At 41.6% G+C, this 24,128-nt stretch overlaps 1 protein-coding gene across 3 annotated transcripts; it reads left to right on the top strand.

Moving 5' to 3' along the window:
- The first annotated feature begins 1,837 nt into the window (after nucleotides 1-1,837).
- LOC140354805 (uncharacterized) lies at nucleotides 1,838-21,328 on the top strand. 3 transcript variants are annotated; one of them, XM_072440056.1, is made up of 7 exons: nucleotides 1,838-2,044; nucleotides 13,678-13,881; nucleotides 14,461-14,569; nucleotides 17,427-17,528; nucleotides 18,953-18,984; nucleotides 19,148-19,174; nucleotides 20,951-21,291. In XM_072440056.1, the coding sequence occupies exons 1-7, from the start codon at nucleotides 1,897-1,899 to the stop codon at nucleotides 21,235-21,237; spliced, it is 909 nt and encodes a 302-aa protein (XP_072296157.1). In that variant the 5' UTR covers nucleotides 1,838-1,896; the 3' UTR covers nucleotides 21,238-21,291. The 3 variants fall into 3 exon arrangements, with proteins under 3 accessions (XP_072296157.1, XP_072296148.1, XP_072296140.1); XM_072440047.1 differs by lacking the exon at nucleotides 1,838-2,044 and adding an exon at nucleotides 10,209-10,416 and having other exon boundaries at nucleotides 17,430-17,528; nucleotides 20,951-21,328; XM_072440039.1 differs by lacking the exon at nucleotides 1,838-2,044 and adding an exon at nucleotides 10,209-10,416 and having other exon boundaries at nucleotides 20,951-21,323.
- Nucleotides 21,329-24,128: the final 2,800 nt, after the last annotated feature.

The raw sequence follows: 24,128 nt of genomic DNA, 5'->3' as shown, positions 1-24,128 counted from the left end.
TTCACATTGGGGAATGAACTCTTACGACACATCTGTTAAGGTGTGTCTGTTTGTATTTATTCCCTTTTGTCCAACTCACGTCAAACATCAGTCAGATTTATCATTCTGGGATAGATAATCTAAACACACAGATAAAAAAAATATACTTTAATAGACCGTATGTAAGTATTCTGTATGGAACAAAAAACATCTATAATACAAGTCCCGAAATCTCTTTTCTTTGCCCTTTATTAGACAGAAAAAGACAGTGTGAAATGGGGGATGAGAGAGAGGAGAGACATGAGTTGGGATTTGTACTCTGGACACTGCGGCTGGCTGCACTTGGAGTCTGGCATATGTGTCTTAACCACTGCATCACCGGCAGCACCGAGCCTCTTATTTCTTATTTCATGTATGCTTAAGTGTTGGAACGGCACTGGTCAAAACCAAAGAAATGCTGGTTTTGTCAGTTCAGTCCTCCAAAACAAACAAACAAACAAACAAACAAACAAACAATCTAAGGGTAAATATAAAGAGTAAAGCTGCTTCAGTGTCAGTATCAGGGACAAAGGCCAATATAAATGTTTACACGTTTTAGGCTTATTTTTGTACAGGTGTGTTAAAGCTGCACTACGTTACATCTCATGAGACTGTTGTGGTGGAGACTCCGCCACCTGACTCTGAGGATTGATTTGACAGGAAATAAGAGCTTTTTTACATTCATTTGCTTGATAATTCTCTTTTGTTGGATGTTGGACAAAAAGGAATAAACTCTTCTTAAAGGACAAATATTATGCATGATTTTGTCCTTCGTATCTTGAGTATACTTTACTTTGGCGTCATGTTTTAGAACAAAAAGATAATTAAACACAAAAAAACAAATTACTTCATGTCAGTCTAGCTTTTCCCGCGCCAGGAAACGACCTTTGCCCACCATCTGCTGGCTTCAGAGGGAACATACATCGGGAATGCTAACGTAGCCACGCAGCTGTAATGATCATGATTTGTGATAAAATGTAAATATATGATTATATTTGTGTGTTAAAAGTTATCTGCATCATTAGCCTGGGGGGAGGGAAAGGCATGTATTTCTAATAACATGTGTGAAGATGTTGTAGAAGCAGCCGTGAGGAATGTTCCTCCCATCCTGGGGACCAGATGGGTAGAACATTCACCAAGGTTGTTATCTCTAAAGATAATACCAAAGAGTCGTAAAAGACAAGTGCCTTGATGTGAAGCTGACCAATGAGAAATGTGACCCGCCTCCTTTTTATGTGTGATTTTAATAAAATGACTTGTAAGAGGGAGGAACGCTGAGAGTGATTTTGGAAAGTCGTTCAGGTTGCCTACAACATCTTGACTCGGCTAAGCCTTCCTCTCCCTTGCAAGCCACACAAAAGACTGACGTTTCTGTGTCGTTTAATATTCTAAGTTGAATTATGTTCTCTGACTGTTAAATAATAGCATTGATTCATGTGTAATTTCTTGACATGATTTGAGGCAGAAATGCTCAAAACGAGTCTGACCGTGATTTATGGACCTAAAAACAATGCTTTTGTCGCCGGAAGTGGAGAAGACGTTCTGAAGATTCATCAAACTCGCCAAAACAAGCTAAACTCCAGGTACGTTTTCGACGACGGGACATTTTTATTTACTTTTGATTGTATGAAACTGATGCCGACGCAGCAAAGCTCAGAGGAGGCTTTGCGGGCCACACAAACAGCCGGCCGGTCCAGCTTTGTCTCCAGATGACTTCAGATGCTTAACGGGCCCTTAATCTGTGACATCACCCCGTTCAGCGCACTGATGTACAAATCCCATACGCAGAAGGACCGGGTGGGGGCGAGTGTCACCCGCCGGCTTAGGGGGCAGCACAGGAGGCTCACGGCGGGATAAGGCGGCAGTCGGAGCGAGGCCATGGCAGAGGGAGCGGCGGACGAGGGCCCAAACATGGAGCTGCTGGTGGATCTGGGGGACGATCGGAGCAGCCCGGACAGGAGGCTCTCGCTGAAGGAGAGTGTCCACAGCGACTCCCTGCTGGCCCCGGACGCAGACTTCATGACGGGTGAGAGCAAACGGGGCGCGACGGGGGGTGAGAGACATACAGCGGAAGTCTTGTGCACCCACCTGGAGAAGACAAAATGGCCTTTAATATTGATCATGTTTTTACGTCGTGTTAACGATCCCCACGCACCGGCTGAAGATGAGACTGAAGCCTAAAAGACAAACATCTGAGTCTCAACAAAAGTTGAAACAATATTTTTTGGGAAACTTTATTGTAATGCATTAAAGGGGAAACATTTTCTTCATTTTTCGTACTATTTTACATGACTATATTTGTAGAACGAAGAGTAATATACATTCACCACTCATTATTGATGCTACATAACAACTCGTTTTTTTACATTTACTTGACCCAATGTTTTTTAACTTTATATTAGAATATTATATATAATTAATAAAGCATGAATGAAGACCTAATTCATAACAAACTAACTAACTAACTAACTGACTAACTAACAATTTATTAAGATTCAGCGTTAAATTATAGATGATTATTATAAATAATTCAGGCTTAGTAACGACTTAATTAAAAGGATTAAGAGTCAGATTAAGAGTATTAATTATGCAGTAATTAAGCCTGGATAATTCTTAATAAACAATTTATTCATTACGAGTTAAGTCTTGTTCATGTAGTCTTGTGACACTATAAAGTATCACTGGGTTATTATATCAAAAGTGTAATGTACTTTTATATCATGGTTTATTGTGATATTTCTTCAGACTTTTATAAGACAGTCATTTGAGCCGCTGCATAAACCTTTCTTGCACCAGATGTAGAGCATGAGATTTTAAAAACCAAACCGCCGCTCGTCCCCACGCCACATCAGCACCGGCGGATCACCAAACACCACCAACACCGGATCACCAAACACCGGATCACCAAACACCACCAACACCGGATCACCAAACATAGGATCACCAACACCGGATCACCAAACATAGGATCACCAAACACCGGATCACCAAACACCACCAACACCGGATCACCAAACATAGGATCACCAAACACCAGATCACCAAACATAGGATCACCAAACACCGGATCACCAAACATAGGATCACCAAACACCGGATCACCAAACACCACCAACACCGGATCACCAAACATAGGATCACCAAACACCGGATCACCAAACACCACCAACACCGGATCACCAAACATAGAATCACCAAACACCGGATCACCAAACACCAGATCACCAAACATAGGATCACCAAACACCAGATCACCAAACATAGGATCACCAAACACCGGATCACCAAACACCACCAACACCGGATCACCAAACATAGGATCACCAAACACCGGATCACCAAACACCACCAACACCAGATCACCAAACATAGGATCACCAAACACCGGATCACCAAACACCGGATCACCAAACACTGGATCACCAAACACAAGATCACCAAACACAGGATCACCAAACACTGGATCACCAAACACAGGATCACCAAACACAGGATCACCAAACACCGGATCACCTCGTGTACGGTCAAACAGGAGCCGTTCTGAGGCGACAGACGCTGCGTCTTCATCCAAAAACACCATCTGTGAAGCATGTTCTGGGCCGACATATTTCACTGAGCCGAGACATAAAGCGGCCATATGCTTTTTAAACATGTCAGAGATGTGCTGCTAATGTCTGCTGTTGCCATGACATTTATGTGATACAAGAACATTATGGGAGATCTGCCGATGCACTGCAAAAAGGTGAAAATTACTAGTTCTGTTCAGACATTAGAGAGTGTTCGCAGCACAATCGGGCCTACAACTTCTTTTTATTGTTTTAGAATTAAACATAAACCAAAAAAGAAAAACCCCGAACAGAACCAGATACAGAGAGCAACACGTTTCCGTTTCGTTCGTTCCGATGTCCGGTTAATTTGTCAGTCCATTTCATACATGTCCAAAGGCATTCCAGTCCAGTCCCTGAGAGTCGCTTCCATCGCTCTCGTTCGTCTCGTTGTTACTGCTTGTTGTTTATAGGGATCCATTTTAGGGAGACCAGATTTTAAAAAGTCACAACTGCTTATGATAAAATAGTAAAAAGCGCTGGTAATGAAGTAGAGTGCAGTATATAACCTGAGAGTCTTCAATCAGTGGAAATAACGGTTGTTGTGTGTTTTGGTTATTCTACTCATTGCTTCCATTGCTGGAGTTTTGTACCTGGGATGTGTTGTTCCAAAGTTAAATGGAGTGCCAGTGCTGAAGCTGCAGTGTTGATCATTTAGCTTCAAATAAAAAACAAATATTACGAAGTGAAAAAGCCTAAAACTAGAAAACGTCATGTGACTTTTCTGCTGAAGGGTCTTCTGCTTTATTTTCTTCATGGAGTTGTTACTTTTCTGCCTGGAATCTTCCACAATATGCCATTAAACTTTCTAGCATCTTATTCAATCGGGTCTGTGCGCTGGCTAGCTCACTGTGTCTCAATGCTAATGCTAATTTATATCAAACGTAAAGTATAAAGTATTAAAGCATTAACGCAAAGTCTGACCAATTGTTTGTTTTGATATGTAGATTACTTAAGTTTGTGACGTTATTTTGATATTTATAATGCTTCAAATCGAGCATTAGCGCTAACAGTGAGCTAGCCGGATGCAGCTAGCTAGCCTGTCCTAAAGACTTAACCTTAAACAGATTAACGGTTCCTAAACTAACCCTAGTCCCAACCCTCGGAAAGTTGCCTCTCCGCAGATCTCACTTGTAACTTGGTCGGTTGGGGTCAGCTGCCGGTTTCCATGGAGATAAATCGTTTTAAAGCAGAGTGTACTAAGGAGCATTTCAGGCAACACAATAACATCTCAAGCAGGTTGCGGACTCTCCAACAGAAGAGTTACAAACCTAATGTTAGCGTTAATAGTATTTATATTCCGAAACAACAGGTTTATTAACAAAGGAAACATTTAGGCAAATTTATTTGTAGAGCACATTTCAGACACAAGACAATTCAAAGTGCAAAACAGTTTAAGAGAGAAAAGAAAAATCCTTTCAGTCATATGTACAGCTAAACAAAACTGTTTTTAACATTACAGAGTAGAACCTGTCTCACATCTTCAGGAAGAATGTTCCAGATTTTAGCTCCATAAAACTGAAAGAGGCCGGTCCATGTTTAGTCCTGACTCTGGCACCAGCAGGAGGCCGGTCCATGTTTAGTCCTGACTCTGGCACCAGCAGGAGGCCGGTCCATGTTTAGTCCTGACTCTGGCACCAGCAGGAGGCCGGTCCATGTTTAGTCCTGACTCTGGCACCAGCAGGAGGCCGGTCCATGTTTAGTCCTGACTCTGGCACCAGCAGGAGGCCGGTCCATGTTTAGTCCTGACTCTGGCACCAGCAGGAGGCCGGTCCATGTTTAGTCCTGACTCTGGCACCAGCAGGAGGCCGGTCCATGTTTAGTCCTGACTCTGGCACCAGCAGGAGGCCGGTCCATGTTTAGTCCTGACTCTGGCACCAGCAGGAGGCCGGTCCATGTTTAGTCCTGACTCTGGCACCAGCAGGAGGCCGGTCCATGTTTAGTCCTGACTCTGGCACCAGCAGGAGGCCGGTCCATGTTTAGTCCTGACTCTGGCACCAGCAGGAGGCCGGTCCATGTTTAGTCCTGACTCTGGCACCAGCAGGAGGCCGGTCCATGTTTAGTCCTGACTCTGGCACCAGCAGGAGGCCGGTCCATGTTTAGTCCTGACTCTGGCACCAGCAGGAGGCCGGTCCATGTTTAGTCCTGACTCTGGCACCAGCAGGAGGCCGGTCCATGTTTAGTCCTGACTCTGGCACCAGCAGGAGGCCGGTCCATGTTTAGTCCTGACTCTGGCACCAGCAGGAGGCCGGTCCATGTTTAGTCCTGACTCTGGCACCAGCAGGAGGCCGGTCCATGTTTAGTCCTGACTCTGGCACCAGCAGGAGGCCGGTCCATGTTTAGTCCTGACTCTGGGCACCAGCAGGAGGCCGGTCCATGTTTAGTCCTGACTCTGGGCACCAGCAGGAGGCCGGTCCATGTTTAGTCCTGACTCTGGCACCAGCAGGAGGCCGGTCCATGTTTAGTCCTGACTCTGGGTGATTTGAATGTATATTTCTCTTGTTGTGTGAAGTACGTTGAATTGACTGGTGTATGAATTGCGCTCTACAGATAAACTGCTCTAATGAAGATAAACCGTGACATCCTTCAGTTTCGCCGGTGCCTTTTCGATGAGGCGGAGGGAGAGACCGAGCGTTCGCTGCTCTCTAATTCCCTTCCGCGGTGCCGGGATTACGCTCTATGCTAATCCCAATCCCGTATGTGTCGTGTGGAGGAGGCACGAGGGTGATGTCATCGCGGCCCTGGAGACCAGATTAAGACGTCCTCCACCACGAGCCGCAAACACCGGCGCGTTTCTCCACTCTCTACAACGGCTCAGGCACCAATCCACTTCTGGCACTTTCTGGAATGTAACAGACTGTTCGGCGAAACAAAGCGGGTTATCCAAACGCCCGCTCGAGTAGACGGATAACGGTTGAGTAAAAATGCTTTGACAACTTGTAAACGTGGCGAGTTCGAGGTCAATTTGACGCTGACTTACGGCGTTGTGTGAGAGATGTGTATTGAACGCTGACATTTGGGAACGCGGAAAAGGTCAAAGAAACGCGGGAAAACGCTCGCCACGCTTTGTTTACGAGGCTTTCTGGAAACGTCTCCCTGTTGATGACAAAGTGCACGTAATTCCTTGTTTGTCCGGGAGCGTTTTTGCGTTGGAAAAGGATTCAAAAGTAGTCGGAAAAAAAGTTTAAAATCGAGAAGGAAAAAAAGCCAAAATCACTGTTGAAAATGGTCAAAATCAGAGATGGAAATGTTCAAGAAACAAGTACAGCAAAATATTATAAAATGTGATTGTATTGTGGAGTTAGACCTTGTATAAATGCATAACTTTGAGCAGATACATGAGTTCTGAGTCTTATGTCCAAAAACACCTGTATTTGAAATAAACTACTCTAACTAACCTCCCTTCAGTCTACAACAGCCTGATAAAACCTCAGCGGAACTCAAAGATGATCAGAGCTCCATCGAAACGACCCAAACGGTCAGATTTATGGGCATGTTTCAGTTGTAACTCCTCCCTTTGGCCTGGACCAATCAGAGCTCAGGAGAGAACAGTCCTTCAGATTGAAACGGTCGGAATTCCTCTGAGCACAGCTTGGTTTTACTTATAATTAGAGTAAAACAGACCTCAAAGTCCAAAATCTCAGCTTCACGAAGTCTCCAGACAATCGTTTGTGCTCCAAAATGTTTAGGAACAGCTTCAGTTTGAAATGGGGCTCGTTGTTTTTTATTTGTTTATTTTTTAATGAGTGAGCACATCTTTCATTAAAGTGTGCAGTGTACAGAGAGTGACAAACAAGTGGAGTTATTGCATATTTTCACATTTCCTATTAAAATGTCTATCTACACAGTCTAGATCCAATAGTAAACTGCACCGTAAATAAATAACCTGCAAAATAGAAAAAGTTGAATACAAGATATATCTAATGCCAAATAAAATGTTGAAAAGATACAATCTGGTTCAACAACAAAAAGCGTTATTGGGAAATATTGCTTTCTGAATGCTACATCTACTGGTGGTTCAGTCTTCATCAGAACAGACAGTGTTAGCGTGAAATGGGGATGAGAGAAGGGAGGACATACAGCAAATTGTCAGCTGAGATTCAAACTCACAGGCCAGGTTAATGTACTTTGAACAGACATTTTTGTGTAGTGTCTCAGACCAAAAGCAAATCAACTTTAGGATTGGCTCAGCTCATGAATCCGACTGTATCTGTATGAGATCTAGTGCTCATAAGAAGCTGCCAGAAGGTGCTGTCGGCAGCCCACAATAATATCATTACATACATTACATTGTTATTTAATTAGATATTCAAACCCCATGATAACAAAAGGTTCATTGATACTAGTCATTAAAATCAAAGAGATCATAGGGATGGTCAGTGAAGCGGAACATTTCAAAACTGTAGCGAACAGCGGAACCTTGGCCGTTCCCAAAATCTGTGTTGCTCTTGTTACGAAAAGTAACGGTGTCGTCTTCAATTCTATTAGAATTGAAAATTCTATTAGAGATCTGGGGCTCATTTTTTCAGGCTTTATAGGAAAAATAATCCCCAAGCGTAAGGGTTTTTAAAAAAATATTGTCCAGATGCAGCGTTTCCTACAGATTCTCACTTCTATTTAACACAGTTTTTTGAAGTTTGAATCTCACTTATTATCGCCTCTGTTCAGTCTTTCCACGATGATACAACAGGCAAACACTCCAGCGCCTTTGAAACCTCGTCACTCACAGAGACGTTGCACTTTGATTCTTTCCTCCAAAACACCATGTCAAACGAGAAAATACAACGTCTATTTATCTCATATTTACTGCTCACCGATGGGTCAAAAATGTGCGCTGAATTCTGATTTCCCCGTCAACAGAGAAGAGGATTTGGGTTTCCTGTTGACGGCAGATGGAACGAGATATCTTTGGGAGAGTTATGTAAGATTTGAGCTGTGGAATAAGTAACTTTGATGGCTAATTATCGTCTCGTTCTGCTGTTTATTTGTTTATTCGTTGCGGCTCGTGGATTATCTTGAACGGCTTTATTGTCTCTTCGTCATCGTTTGTGGCAGTGTTTTTCATTAGATGAATAAATTGCGCTTCAAGATTAGTTATCGTGAGCGCGTAGTAGGTTTCCCCGGTGACAGCGGACAACGCACGACTAATTCAAGCGTTTTTGTTGCATTTAAAAGTGCAGTTAAAGGGTCCACCGCTTGTGAAGTCAAAAGATTATGTCTGTTGTACATTTAGAGATGTTTAAAATTCATTTCTAACCAAATTGAGGTTGAAATGTAGAGTCTAAAGGCTTCTAGATGAAGAATATGCGCAAATAAACTGTATTATCAATGAAAATCTGAAATAATAGATAATTTTTTTGACCTTTTTATTTAATAATGGACTTTTTTCGCTATAAAAGTTCATTTTTTTAGCTGTATATTTTAGATAATTACAATGATTAAAGTACAACTGCAGTTATTGTCATAGCTGAAGTTGTCAAGTTGCAGTTGTTCTGTTGACTCGCTGCTGCCCCTGGTGGAGATGACGTAGCTTTGCCTGGAATGTTCCACGTTAGGACATTAAAACTGGCGACACAACCGTCAACTCACAAGTCAAATCTCATCCAATAATAATGTTTTTGAGCCGTAAAACACTTGCGAGACAGAAGTGGTTAATGCCACACTGCGGAACGTTCTGGGCAAAGCGAGACCACATCCACAAGACAAGGCCCTTAAAGTTAAAGGAGACGTATCATTTTATATTTTGTTCATTATAAACAACAATATTGATCCAAAACGGCTTCATTTCAGAAACAGTTCCATCGACTTCCTGTTCGAAACTGCAGAACAGGCAAGCCTTTAACCAGCTGCATATTATCATTTATATGTAGTGATATGTCAATATGCAAACGTCATGGTACGATATTATCACGATATTAATGTCACGGTGCGATATTTACTGTGATATTGTAGAAATACTACTTGTCCATCCAAAACGCCCCAACAAGCATTTGTGTGAATCATTTTCCAGGGAATTAACTGCTTAAAAACTGTACTTTCTTCATGTCTTTGCACTGAAATGTCGCAAAGGATCATGGTCTATGTAGTTTGTTTATATATCTGTTGCTGCAAAACAAACCAATGACATTTGGGTCACTGATACATCCTTATTTATAAGTTTTTGTTTTGTGTCGAAACCTTGCACGTGTCACTCAGAGTCTTTATTTTTCCAATAATCACAACAAAGCACACATACGGGGGGAGGAGATAAGGGGTAGGTGAGAACAGGACTTATCCGAGCACCCAGGACAACACAAAGGATTATTATTCACACAGTTAAAAGCTCGTTAAAGCTGATTTCACGTCATATTTCCGCTTCAAACAGCAGGACAGGCTCTTCCTCGTCCCGGTCCGTCGCTGGTTTGTGCCGTTCGATGGGATTATACGTCCGTGGGCGGGGTTTGAGGGGCTCAGTCCGTGGGATTATCATTGTATTCCCTCAAACACACACACACGCAGTTTTGTCCGGAGCGCAGATTTAATCCCGATCCACCTCCGATCTGCCGTCACACGGAGAAGAACGTCCACCTCGAGTCTGGAGGTGCAGAGCATGAGAAGCTCGTGGACGTGATGGAGCGACGTCAGAGAGAGGCAGATGGCGCTACAGGGGGAAGAAAGAACGAACGGCTGTGCTCGAGGGAGGAGAGGAAGAGGAGGAAGACCACCACCGCCACCATCACCACTGCTGCGATGGCGGGAGACGAGGGGCATCACAGGCCGACAAATCCGCACTGGCCGCTCGGCGACGAGCAGGGTACAACGCTTACACTTGTTTACAGCTGTGTCGTACTCACCTGAATGCGTGGAGAGTTCAACTATGATGTCATTAGTACGGTATCGGAAAAGTACGGCTGCAGCGATTAATCGGGATAATCTGAAGCATAGTCGTGTTTTGATCATCGTTATCTGGGAAAATACAGACGCTACGACACGTGATGAAAGAGCTTTGATAGACAGCGACGGTTTCATTTTGGACAACGGATTTTGGATTTTGATCAATGATACTGTATTTCTTTTTGGGTAAATATTCTCTATCCAGCGGCCGTCAGTCATTATATTTCAACCTTTATTTGTCTGAAATTAGATTTAAATATATTATTATACAATAGAGAGGCTTTTCGACTAATACAATAATGACCACTGACTAATCGACTACGAAAGTCATCTTTAGTCGCAGCTTTCCCCCCCCAAAAAAAAAAAATATGTATATTTTAAATGGAGATAGATGTTCTCGTCACTTATTTAAACTTGGATGAAATAAGATTCAGAATGATGGGAAATTTACTTTATGTCCCTTACTATTTTATAACAAAATACTATATTGTTTGAAAGTGAAAATGTCTTGAAACAGGAAACAGAAAACAGGAAGTTGGAAACAGGAAACAGGAAACAGGAAGCTGGAAACAGGAAGCAGGAAGCTAAAACCGTGATTGTTTTTACCTTGTCTGCTCTTGTTTCTTCTGTTGTTTCTTCATTGTGGACAAATCATAGTTTTTCTTCTTGAACTCTTATTTCAGAACGTTATCTTTTCTAACACTTTGTAACTTACATGTCAGATCTGCGCAGAAGCGGTTCTGCTTGCGGTGTACCAGGAAAAGCTACGTAGTGCACCTTTAAACTGTCCCGAGTGTCATCAATGCTGCACATAAATAATAATGATTCAATGTACGATAGAAAGAACAATTTGTTTTTTATTTATTGTTTGTTTGTTGTTGTTGTATTGTTTTTTGACTCTCGTACGATAAAGCACTGGAGCACTCACTAAGATCTCATTCTAACTCAGGTTTTAGTGATATATTGTGGATTATTGCGATTATATTTCTTTTGTTTCGATGATATTCATGTCCATCATTTTTAACATAACAATCGTGTGCATTTACCATGAATAATATTATTATTGATCCTCCCGCTTCTCGCTCGTGTCTCTGTGGCATAAAGTACATTCATCATTAGTCGTTACCATGGCCACAACGGTTGCCTATGTCTATCTAAAGGATGCATATCAGGCTAAATCAGCTTTAATGAGCTTTTAGTCTCGTTATAACAGTGTTTATTCATCATTAGTGTCGTCAAAGTTGTATTTAGGGCTCGAGTGCTCAGAAAATGCATCTGTTTTCACCTGCTCCACGACTTATTTATTTATATATATATATTTAAATGTGAGTCTGGATCATATACACAAGGTTCAGAAATGTTGTGTAGCCGTTTTACAACAATAAAACCAAGTAAATGTAAAGTCACTGCTCATTGGAGATTTAGTTGAACAGAAAGTCGATTGTCCCAGTTGTAAATACGAACCCATTTTGGATCGATTTAGCCGTTTATAATGTGCAGAATGTAAAATAAAGTCATAGTTTAATAAGAGTAAATACAAACCTGGATGTGTCTGGTGTGACTGTGCCGCTTCTAGGGGGGTTCTGGGGGGTTCCGGGGGGTTCAGGGGGGTTCAGGGGGGTCTTTGTTTACACGGCCGAGCAGAAGATCAGGGCCCAGCTGTGCACTGACCTCATTATCCCAGTTTGAGCGAGTGCTGCTTTTAAATGTTAAAGATGTCTGATTATCACCGCGGCGCTGTCTCCGAAGGCTGCGCTGGCATTTGGCCCGTGTCATTTTCTGTATTGTTTCACAGTGTTTTTATTTGAATGCGGTTCAGACGATTGTGTCGTGATTGCGACGCCGCGGGCTATAGGTCATGTGACCACATCTGAAGGGAAAATCACTCAAATAGAGAAGGTTTGGGCTTAGAAAGTTCAAACTCATTTTAACAATTATTTACAAGTGTTTTGTCCTTTACTTTTTCAAAATATAAAACAAAAATCAGCAGAAGTCACTTAAAGCCACAGAAATCAATGTAGGTTTTATTATTATAGAGAAAATGCTTCTCTCTTTCTCCCAAATCATTAGAATCTTGTGTGCAACCTATATCTTATCTTATCTTATTATATATATATATATATATATATATATATATATATATATATATATATATATATATATATATATATATATATATATTTATATATATATATATATATATATATATATATATATATATATATATATATATATATATATATATATTGCAGGGTGTAAGATGCTGCAGGGACAGCATACATGGAACACCATAACCAGGAGCTGGCATAGTGTACAGAAACATCTGTGCAGAGCACGGGCTGGAGACCCCAAGGACAAAGTGGGAAACACCTCCAAGGTCCTCTGGGACTTCCAGATACAGACAGACCAAATGGTAATGGCGAATCAACCGGACATAGTGGTGGTCTCAAGGGTCAGAGGAAAGACGTGGTGGTGGACATTGCAGTACATGGGATGGAAACATCTGGAAAAAGGAACATGAGAAACTAGAGAAATACCAAGGCCTCAAGAGAGGAGCTGGAGAAGGCCTGGAGCGTGAATGTATCGGTGGTGCCTGTAGTGATCGAGCTCTTGGGGCAGTGACCCCCAAACTGGAGGAATGGCTTGAGCAGATCCAGGAAAAACATCAGACATCTCGGTCCAGAAAAGTGCAGTGCAGGAAGCCTGATTTCAAACTGTTTCATGTCCATCGTTATAATCTCCAGACTTCAAATACAAATACAAAAAGAGTTCATTTAGTTTTGAAAACGTGTCACATTTGTTCATCTTCTTTTATATCGTTAATGAAGCAGAGTGAATTTGCTCAAGGAAAGAACACTTTTTATTGCACTAAAATCTATTTACAAACACAGCGAGACAAAGAGTCATTTACAGGCTTTCGATGTGAGCGAGCTGTCCCTGATGTGTCCTGATGTGTCCCCTTACGTGTCCCTGATGTGTCCTGATGTGTCCCCTTACGTGTCCCTGATGTGTCCTGATGTGTCCCCTTACGTGTCCCTGATGTGTCCTGATGTGTCCCCTTACGTGTCCCTGATGTGTCCTGATGTGTCCCCTTACGTGTCCCTCATGTGTCTCTGATGTGTCCCCTGACATGTCCCCTCTTGTATCTCTGATGTGTGTCCCCTCATGTGTCCCTCTGCAGACGGCCGCAGCTCCGCCGCCTCGGGCCTGGACGTGGCAGACCGGCTGACGTACCTGGAGCAGAGGATGCAGATGCAGGAGGACGAGATCCAGCTGCTGAAGATGGCTCTGGCAGATGTTCTGAAGAGGCTGAACATCACTGAGGAGCACCAGGCGTCTGCTTCTTCTGCTGCCACGGCAACCGGGAGGAGGGCGGGGGCCAAAGGTACACGAGAGTACAACGACCTTCAGCTCTGTCGGCTTTGGCAGATGTGTTCATGCGGCTTAGTATTTACAGCTCTTCACAATAAAAGACCTAAAGAATCCTGTATGATGATGATGTCACTATATCACATTTTAGTGGTAAAATAAATAACATAAACATAACATTTCCAAATGTTTATTGCACATTAAGACCCCATGTTCTTTACAGATGTCTCAAAGATTTACCATTCCTTAAGAAATCAAACGTTTGAATGGTAAAGTTTATGTGACAGAAAAAGTCACATAAAAAGGGAGTTTTTGGAGTGCGGCTTGAATTATGAGACTAAATTCTGCTTTTTAAAATGGCGGTTATGATTATATTTGAGCCCTGTGATTGTGACTGATTAATCGCGATGATCGATTGGCTGCATCGTCTTGACATTTGTAGTCATAATGTGTCAGAGTTTAGAGATTCAAACAACACCAGACAGAAAATAAAGAGTAAAAAGTGGTTTGATAATAAAATGATGATGAAAGACCAAACAGAGGAAGGATCCTTGGTCAGCTCCAGCTTAAAGCACGTCTTGTCCTCTGTCCTCAGCCAGACCTGTGTCTCTGGCGCTTCCGTCCAGATCCACTACAATTAAGAAGAGCTCTACGGCGCCCTCCAGCGGCGCAGGCCGGACCTACAGCCCCACGCCGTCCTCCAGGTCAGTCCCACAGAGTGTTTCATGTTCCATGTGACTTTGAGCCAGTGCAGGAGGAAGTACAGAAAACAGCTACAGATTAAGACAATATTTAAGTAATGTAAAAGTGTCAGATAAAGAAACATTTCTGAGGTGAAAGAAACATGTCAAGATAAAAAAACAACCTATTTTTGTCTTTTTGTCTTTATAAACGAGCAAAGAAGAATATCAAAACGACAACTACTACTACTACTACTACTACTACTATTACTACTACTACTACTACTACTACTACTACTACTACTACTATTACTACTATTACTACTACTACTACTAAATACTAAATAAATTATAATAATGAATAAAACGTATTGACACTCAAAACTGAGAAAATTATGAATACATTTCTTTGTAATTTTTTTATTTTTTATTAATTATAATATTTTAAACAACCCGGAAATATCTTCACACTCTAAAATCCAAACTGGGACTAAACCTGGAACTAAACCAGGACTGGAACAGGACCAAATGAACATGAGGAGTAAAGACAAGACATTGTCAAACAAAGACAAATAATGTATTTGGGACAAAACCCCTGCCATGGATTCAATAGATGGATATTGGAGTTTACTGAGCTTCAGGCAGCGGGAAAGAAGGCGATTACAAAGAAACGAAGGACTCAGACAGAACCGACTCCTGATGGAGAACTAAGTAACGCTTTTACCTCATTACTCATCTCATTACACATCTGATTACACATCTGATTTCCGGGGCGTTTGAAGTGTCTGTCGTCGCCCCCTGCTGTCTCTAAGTGTAAAACCAGTCTTGCAACATTTGCCAAACCAAAGACAACTGTTCTGGGAAACACTGGCTCATTTTTTTCCTTTATATCGGCAACGTTAAATGTTTTTGTACGTGGTTATTAAAGAAAAAAGTTCTCTGACAGTGTATTTTCACAATGTAGCAGCAGGGGGCGCTCTAAACTACTTAGTTCTGCTTCAAGGACAGGGCTCAATTACTAAATGACATCAACACAATGCAAGACTTACATTATATTAATAAAACTGTCAAATTCGACAAACACTGTAACAATGATTTAAACATAACTGCTGCGTTGTGTCTTTTAACAATAGAAAATAAAATAACAAACAAAATCAAGACACAGAGAGAGCATGCAAATAATAAAAACTCTCCTGAACATAACGCCACTTATAACATCGGTCCCGCCCTTCATTATCGGCGCAGTTTCTTTATTCCTTTTTATCAACACTTTTAAAGTGTTTTGTACTTCACTTGCTCCGGCTAAAGCGCTGCACCGTGACAAAACAGCACAAGTCACATTTTAATTACTGCAATAATAGTATTTTTAGACCGCCATCGGATAATCTGTCGCTCAGGATGTGGCCTGTATCATTCCCTGATGGAAACGGACACGCCGCCCTCCACAGATGCGCCATAACCATCCCATTACCATCTCTCTCTCTCAAAGCAGCAGAAAACTGTTCTCTTCCTCTCTATTGCCTCTCGATAATCCCGCCATTAGCCGCACGAGCCGGAGCGTGAATGAGGCGCTGTGTTTAGCTAACGGCTCGTGGCGCGACTCGTTCCGCTGACAGAGTCTCTCCCCCCGACGCCGCCGACGCGCTAAACGCACTCCGGTTAAATGTGTGTTTAGGCGTCGGTACTTCACTTTAACTCGCTGCGTTTGAGTGCGAGCTTCTGCGCTTTCTACGCCGCGACGCGTTTTAACGACGGCGGCGTATTTCTCTGTGGTTTGAGTCCCGACTTTGAGAGAACCAAACTTTGCGCTGTAAGATGTGAGAAATCTAAACATTTTCCAATCAGTGCCTTTTAAAGCTCAATGTACTTTACGCTTTAATAGTTCTGCAAATCTGACTGAGAAGCGTCTACTTTCTCGCTCTAAAAGTACATCTTGATTTACTTTTTTGATTTACTACGTCGTTCGGTGAGTTTGTCCCTGTGGTGGATGATTATCGCGGTTTTTCATCAGTCAAGTTGACATTTGTGAGGAAAATTTGACAAGTTGAAAGTTAAAAATGACAGGAAGTAGTACAACCTCTGTGATGTCATCAAAAAGCGCCATCCCATCCAAAATGAGAGACAATTTGCACTCAACTTTTTCATGACGATCATTTAACAAAATAAAGGTGCCGTCAGCTGTAATTATTTGTCAAATCAAAACCGTTGTATGATTTAAATGGATTTTGTCTCTTGTTTACAATCTGGTAGCTAAGTAACCTCAAACCAGGAAGTGACATTATAAACGTCACCAAAAAATGCTAAATTGGAGAAAAACAGGCAGAATGTCGGTCATGTCTTAAATATAATCACATTCTATTTGTCGAATGTGTCAAACGGACTTTAAAAGATCACGAGGTCAAACTCTGCCGACAAATCTAACTCAACCGAAAGATATTGACAATATTGTTTGACGATATTGATGAAGACAATTGCCATAGGTTGAGTTCACGTTCTTGATTTAACGACGTCACAGTGGCAAAACTCGATGGAAGATTTAGTTGTTTTTTTTAAAGAAATGTCAATACTATTCATTAGGAACTGGCTCCAGGGATGAATCTCATTAATATTCTGGCTTAAAGTCCTTTGAACTGACAAAAATTAAACTTTATGAAGCTAATGTAAGAAAATTATACTTTAGCCTATTTATGCTGACGGAGAAGACAATGAACTCGAGGAAAATCCAGTATTTACAAAGATGTGAACCACAAACAAGGTCAAAACGGCTGTAAATTTCCCCGTGGAGAGCATTTTGCCTGTAAATAATCATAATTAGACATGACCGGACTAATAAACTCCGTCCTGTTTGATTGGTGATGGCTGAACGTGTCCTGTTCTGCAGCAGCGTGAGGAGTCCTCCGGGCAGCGTGAAGGACAGTCCGTGTAAAGCCAGAACACGACCCTCTTCCGCCGCTTCCTCCTGCAAGAAGTCCGACCAGGAGAGGTGAGAACGACTGCACGTGTTTCAAATTCAGAGTGCGTTTGAGAGGCAAATACATGTGTTTAAAGCTCCCGTGTCCTGCTAAAACACACCTTAGTTCACACGTCTTCACAACATTCTGAACTGTATAAAGAGGATATGGACGGCACGACATACGACATACGAGCTTTAGCGGCGAGTGTCGATAGTGAGAGGGACTTTTTCTCTTGTAAGAACTCAAAGCACGAGGAACTCTTCAGCTAGGCTCACGTTCACTCGACAGGACAACAACATTTTGGACGCAAAGTGTTTTATTGACATATGAGAAACATGAAAAACACAAATGTACAGAAGTGGATGTCGTTCTGGGGTTTCTGGCGATGAGGGCTGCGATACCTCCAGGAGAAGCCCAACTGAAGGACTGGAGGTCGTGGAGGTTATAGTGGGCGTAGACCTCGAAGCCCGTAGAGGACCAGCGTTCCCATGATTCAACAACTCCTCGTGGATCGACTTTCGAAGGAAGGGGCGAGGCCGGAAACGGATGCGATTTGGCCTCGTCCGGTAGCGAGGGGGCGGGTCCTGAGGGGAGGCGCCACGTCCCGTCCTGGAGGATCGCGGAGGTGCCCCAGCAGAGGGGAAGACTAGGCAATCGTCGATCGAAGGTCCTGAAGTCACGAAAGCGGAGCGTGAAAGGGGTGTGGTCCCACTGCCAAGCTTGAGACGTAAAGATAGTTCTAGAAACCTATAAAAGCCTAAAAAGTGGAAGTGTGACCTCTTAAGACATCCAAGGTACAAACGTCTTAGACGTTTTAATATTATTGGATTTCTTTGGCCTTGTCATTGAATCCTAGACTGATAGAACATCCACTTGTATTTGATATGTAGTTTATTGAGCCGTGGCCTTTGTTTTTCTTTCTTCTATGAATCAGACTGTCAGCTTGAATGGTTCCGTTACGCCACTGCAAAAATTGAATATCTGAAATGACTTAAAGGTCCAATATGCGACGATTTGGTACTGGTTTAATTCCTCCCCTCTTTTTCTCCTAAACCTGGAACTAAACTTGAACCAGAACAAAACCAGGACTAGAACAGGAGTCTAAAACCAGAACCTGAACGCAGCCATAACACTTTTTGGAAGTCGCGTGTTGCATTTTGGCAGTTCTTCTTGGCGTTTACAGACCCAGACATGGCCGAAACGCACGTCGTTAGCGTTTTAAAAGACGTTGTTAATGTCAAATATGCAGTTTAACAGGCGCACACCTCATTAATCATCTCGTTTTTGGGCTTATTTTTGTCGGTTGCTTGAAAAAACTGACAACCCCGATTGGATGATGTTTTTGCAAGTGATATCCAGCCAAACCCCTGGGATCTTGACTCGCGCACATCATTTTCAGTGTACATTATGTGCCACTCATCGTCTTTTCTCCTTTGTGTTTCTGTCCACGCAGCGCTAAACCCAAAGAGGCCGCGGTAGCGCTAGGTAAGAGTCTCCATCTCTCACACAAAAGGCCTTTTATTGATCGGATGAGATTTGCGAGCCGCGGCCCCGCTCTCCATCCGTCATAGTGAAAGGACAGATAAGAGATTTAGCTCCAAAATAACATTGTGTCTCCCGGTGTTTATCCATCCTTTATCTGCTGCAGGGACGAGACGTGTCACGCACTGCAAAGGTAGGAACGGATGATCGCAGAAGCGTGTAGCGCGGCACACTGCAAGAACTGAGGGGATTGAGATGATTTTGTTCTTCTTTTTGAGATGTTTTGACTGTAGTTTGGATTAATGCGATGAAGTCAATTAACATTTAAATCAATTTCCGTCTTATTTTACACAAAAAATTGGTTCCTAGTCAAAAGGTGAATGTGTTTTGATTTGACCAGTGGGGTAAGCTGAGAAAACAGACGGATTCTTTTTTTCCCATTGTTTTCCATTTTTTATTCATCTGTAACAAAAATAATTTCCCCTAAATTCTGATAATGAATTAAAAATGATAAAAATGCACATGAAGCACTGCATTGAAAACAAGTCACTCTAAACTCGTCAAACTCAAATCAAGAAGGTTAAATCAAAATAATTTAAATTCCTTTATTGTAGATATAGATTTTCTTGCAGTGTTATGTAGTAGTAAAATCTAAATATGAAATGTTGACTTTAAATGTATCACCTCCTCGTCTCCATGGAGATGTTGTCTCTTTGCACAGCGACACTTCCGCTGACTGGTTGTCTCCTCCTGCCCTCTTTGTTTCTTATGATCTCTATCTTTGTGTCTGTAGTAGAACACCTCCCTCCCCCCTCGGGTTTGTTTTAAATACATATTCTATCTTTGAGTGAGGCACAAGAGTGAAAGAGCACGCCGTGGACGAGTTACAGATGGACAATCACAGACGGCGCGTTAAGAACGTCAGCGGAGAATAGACAATGTCGTTGTTCATTGTGGTTGGTTAGTGTTAGCGTTTCGATGCTAATGCTAACCTGAATTAAGTCCAAATATTTAAGTTGAAATAGCGCCACCGTCTGAATTAATTGCAAACTAAAACAGTTGATTTGTCCGACCAAGTGTATCTTTAATAACAATACGCCCGGCTAGTTCCTGTTGCCGTAACAGTGCAGATCAGTGTCAATTAGCCGAGTCCTGAAAATAAAATAAGAACTGACAGCAGAAAGCGAGTTACAGATGGATAATTACTGCAGCGGGTTAAGACTTCTACGTATGATGTAAATTTGTCACCAGTGGAAACCTACGTGTTTTTAAAAGTGTTTTTGTCTCAAAGCTAAAGGCTAACACACTTAAATATAGAACAAACTTGATGAAAGTATAGAGAATGCAATGTGGAGTGCTTTTGTAAACGGGAGTGTCTACAGAGCCGCGGAACTGCCATGTTATTTTGTGCCACGGCTCCTGAAACTGCTGGACTATTTGACCGCGGCTCTGCAGCCACGGCCTTTGTAAACAGATTAGTTTTGTTTGTGCCGTTATTTCAACATTTATCGTATGTTACGATTAACTTGGAGACAAAAGTCTCCAGATGAAGTATTTAAATGGTACTAAAGGTCTGAACATGTGACTGTGATTATCCAACTGTAAGTTTGTGAAAAAGGCCCATTGTTTCTTTTCCTCTTCACATTTGATTTAGGTTAGCATTAGCATTAACATTAGCGTTCATTAGACACTTCTATCTTTATGTCGCTTTTGATAAAAATCAATAAGTCAAATTGGAATCAAAATACATTTATTCAAAGTTGTTGTCGTTGTTGTTGTTGTTTTTATCCAAAGTCAACAATTCCTCAGCTGATCTTTATGAATTCTGTTGTGATGTGTTATTTTATGGCCATTTTTCATTTTCCCCGTATCTCACCATAAAATCTGTTCCTCTTCCCGTGCCTCTCCTTTGGTCACATCCCATGATCGCTCGTCTCTCGTCTCCTCCTCATTCCACCTCTTCACTTAGTGACTATGCAGATCTATCTGAGCCCCCTCGCAAAAAAGACTGGATGTTCTGACGTGGCCAAAACCGCGACCACAGTGACGACCAAAACCAATCCGCCCAACGCGCCCAAAACGAGGAGCGGCACTGGCAGTAACGGCACGAAAGCGGAGAAGAAAAAGTCCAACCCTTCATTCACTTTGAACCTGCAGAAAACTAGCACTAGCGTTAGCAACAGCGCGCCTCAGGAGACGTCCAGCTACCAAAGCCCCGTCAAGTCGCCCAGTCAGTACTTCCAGATCTGCTACTGAGTGACAGGCAGAGGAAAGATAATATGATATAAAGAAAATGTGAAGACATGAGAGATTTTTCCATATCCTGGCCTTGTCCAAGCAGAAAGGCAATCTTAAAAGCAAAATATATCTATAAATCACATGAACTCAGGGTTTTGATTTGAATAAACTTTGGATTACAGTAGATATCAACAAATCCTTCTGTAAAAGTACAAGATTATAAAGTTTAAAGTTTGTAGATGCTTCTCACCTTTATGTCAGAAAAACGAAAAAGGTATTTTGAGAAAACGGCTTTTGAAATGACACAGTTCAATTATAATCTATGGATTCAAGTTGATTAAATAAAAGAATAAAACAACTTTAGGTGCAGATTGGACAATGTTGTGAATAAGTTAAAACTAGTCGGTGTAATTCCTCATTCGTCCAGGAGGGGTCCATTGTAGGAAAAGCTTCAGTTGTATCATCTGGACACTGTTTTTAGGAAAAAAAGACGTTTCGACTCACCCAAGAGTCATTCTCAATCTGTGGATCTAGTCTGAGAACTCAGATATTTTTTCTCATCTGAGTAAGCCCCGCCCACTGGGCGGAGCCTCCTGAAAATGTATCCTAACAGCCCTGTAATAGGCGATCAAATCCTCTTGTAAACTGGCTTTCATTCCCTCATCACTGATGAGTATGAGTACCAGATTAGCATCAGAATTCCCCGGGCGTCTCCCGCTCCAGGGCTTCAACACGCTATTGTATACGACCTGAAGGTTGAACCTTAAACCTCCTTTTCAGTTGAAAGAGGGATTCTATTTATTAACAAAAATATTCTCCTCACTGTCTTCAAAGGAGTGGTTTGTGGCGGTGGCACGGCGCTCTGTGGTCCTGAACTCTAGTGTCTTCTTGTGCAGTGGCTGTTTAGTCTGATCTGTTACGCTCTTTATAACTTTCTTCACTGCATTGGACAGAATACACTACAGGGCCTTCTCAGAGTAGAATAAATATCTAAATTTAGTTCTTAGACTAAATCTGCAGATTGGAAATGACTCTTGGATGAGAGTTGAAACGTCTTGTTTTTCTAAAAAAAAATAGTGTCCAGATGATACAACTGAGTCTTTTTCTACAAGTGAAAACTAATATCCTGTTGAGAGAGCAAACTGACCAACAAACAAAAGATAGTTTTGTATGTCACTTTAACGAGGTTTAAATAGCTAATCAGAACGTTTCTGTTGTGAGAATTTCACCTTATTTCAAGTGCTTTTCTTTAACTCCACTGGTCATTCTGCTTGAGACGGTCAAACTAAATTAAGCAAATAAAGTGCGTCTAGTTAACTGAATATTTAAAAGTACGTCATTATAAAGATGGAAGTGATATTTCTTTCAGTGTGTTCTCCTAAAATGACAAAACATGACACATATTTGAAAGCTTGTGCCTCAGGTTGAATGCCACTTTGAAACATGTGTGTTTTATCTAACTAATAAATGATAAAACTCTGATCTAAAATCAAACTCACTTTGCTGGCAAAGTGGGTCTGGTTCTCACTGAAACGCTTTTCCAATCACATATTCATCAAGTATGAGGTGGTCCAATTAAACGTTTTAAAAATGTATTATTAAGAGGCAGATTTACCATGTGATCTATTAGTTTTGAATAGTTTTCTGTTGGTTCCACCTGCCTGAAAACGTGGAGAGGAAGTAAAAATGGAATAATGTCTTTTGTGCTAGTTAATAGAATGATTGGTTTGACTTAGTAGCTTAAACAGTATTTTATTGTCATGGTGTAGTGTTTAAATGTGTTTATTTCATCTGTTATCTTGTTTAGTTTTCTGCGTCGTTTTTGTGTGTTCTGTTTTATTTTGAAGTGTTTTCTTCCTCTACATTTCTTCTTCTCTGTTAATGTGCAGATGATAGACTTTATCTCTCTAGTTTGGGACTCCACTTTCGTAAAAATAAACTTTTATTCTCTTCAGACTTCTGTCTTCTTCTTAGATTGCAACAAATGTACACAGAAAACACTAATAGTTGTTTGGAATAATAATTGAAAATGACCTCGAGCCAAGTTTTATGCCGAGTATCATTCATTTCTCCCTGTGGCCCTCAGAGGCAACGGTTGTTGTGATTTTGGGCCTTACAAAAATAAATTGATTTGATTTGATATCATAAAGGGACAAGTGTGCCCTCTGGTGGTGAGTGATGGTTTAAACTGCCTGATTTTTCTAAATAAAAAGAGACCGTTTTATCTTATCACTTGTTTGCCATTTTCTGAGAAATATTCAGGAAATTAAAAGTAATCTTTATTTTTAATACCATTGTCTTTCTTTAGCCTTCCATCCACATGAAGTGGTCATTTATCTCAGTGAATGAGTCAAGTGAGAGTTATGTTCATTGTGACCAACAGTATAAGGTAAAATGAGAGAGAAGAAGGTTCTAAGTCTCCACTATATGAAAGACCCAGGAGATGAATCCACATGTGTCCTCCAGAGGGCAGCAGCTGACTCACAGAAACAGTTGTGTGCTGGTTCAAACAGGTCCCTCCCCCTGTCCCTGTTCTCTGTTTTAGATTGTCTATAACTTGAGCTACTTTAGGGTCTGATCCAGGGGTGGGCAAACTTTTTGACTCGAGGGCCACATTGGGTTCTAAAATTTGACCGGGGGGCCGGGCCAGGAAAATATGGTGTGTTTGTGTGAACTAATTACTATAAATTACACGCAAGATTTGACCTGTAACAAAGCAAACAAATGCAAGGCTCAATGTACAAATTGTCCGCTTTAGACCTGCTTTAGAACAAATCACAGCTGTCTCTAGTGTCCCCTCTGTCCACATGAAGCTGTAGTGAGACAGAACTAACCCTAACCCTAACCCTAACCCTAACCTTAACCTTAACGCCTAAACCTTAATGTTTAAACCCGAAAAAAAAATTAAC

The sequence above is a fragment of the Eucyclogobius newberryi genome, unplaced genomic scaffold (assembly GCF_026437365.1).
Source record: "Eucyclogobius newberryi isolate DKJ021-1_F unplaced genomic scaffold, fEucNew1.0.hap1 SCAF_1, whole genome shotgun sequence".
Lineage (NCBI taxonomy): Eukaryota > Metazoa > Chordata > Actinopteri > Gobiiformes > Gobiidae > Eucyclogobius > Eucyclogobius newberryi.
Note: the sequence above shows the minus strand (reverse complement) of the source record. Positions and strands in the feature narration are given on the sequence as shown.

Excerpts from the sequence above, each read along its gene's own strand:
- LOC140354805 (XM_072440039.1), top strand. The coding sequence starts at position 10,233 with ATGGAGCGACGTCAGAGAGAGGCAGATGGCGCTACAGGGGGAAGAAAG. Across the intron at positions 10,417-13,677 it reads GCCGCTCGGCGACGAGCAGG|ACGGCCGCAGCTCCGCCGCC; the intron begins GTACAACGCTTA and ends GTCCCTCTGCAG. Across the intron at positions 17,529-18,952 it reads AAGAAGTCCGACCAGGAGAG|CGCTAAACCCAAAGAGGCCG; the intron begins GTGAGAACGACT and ends CTGTCCACGCAG.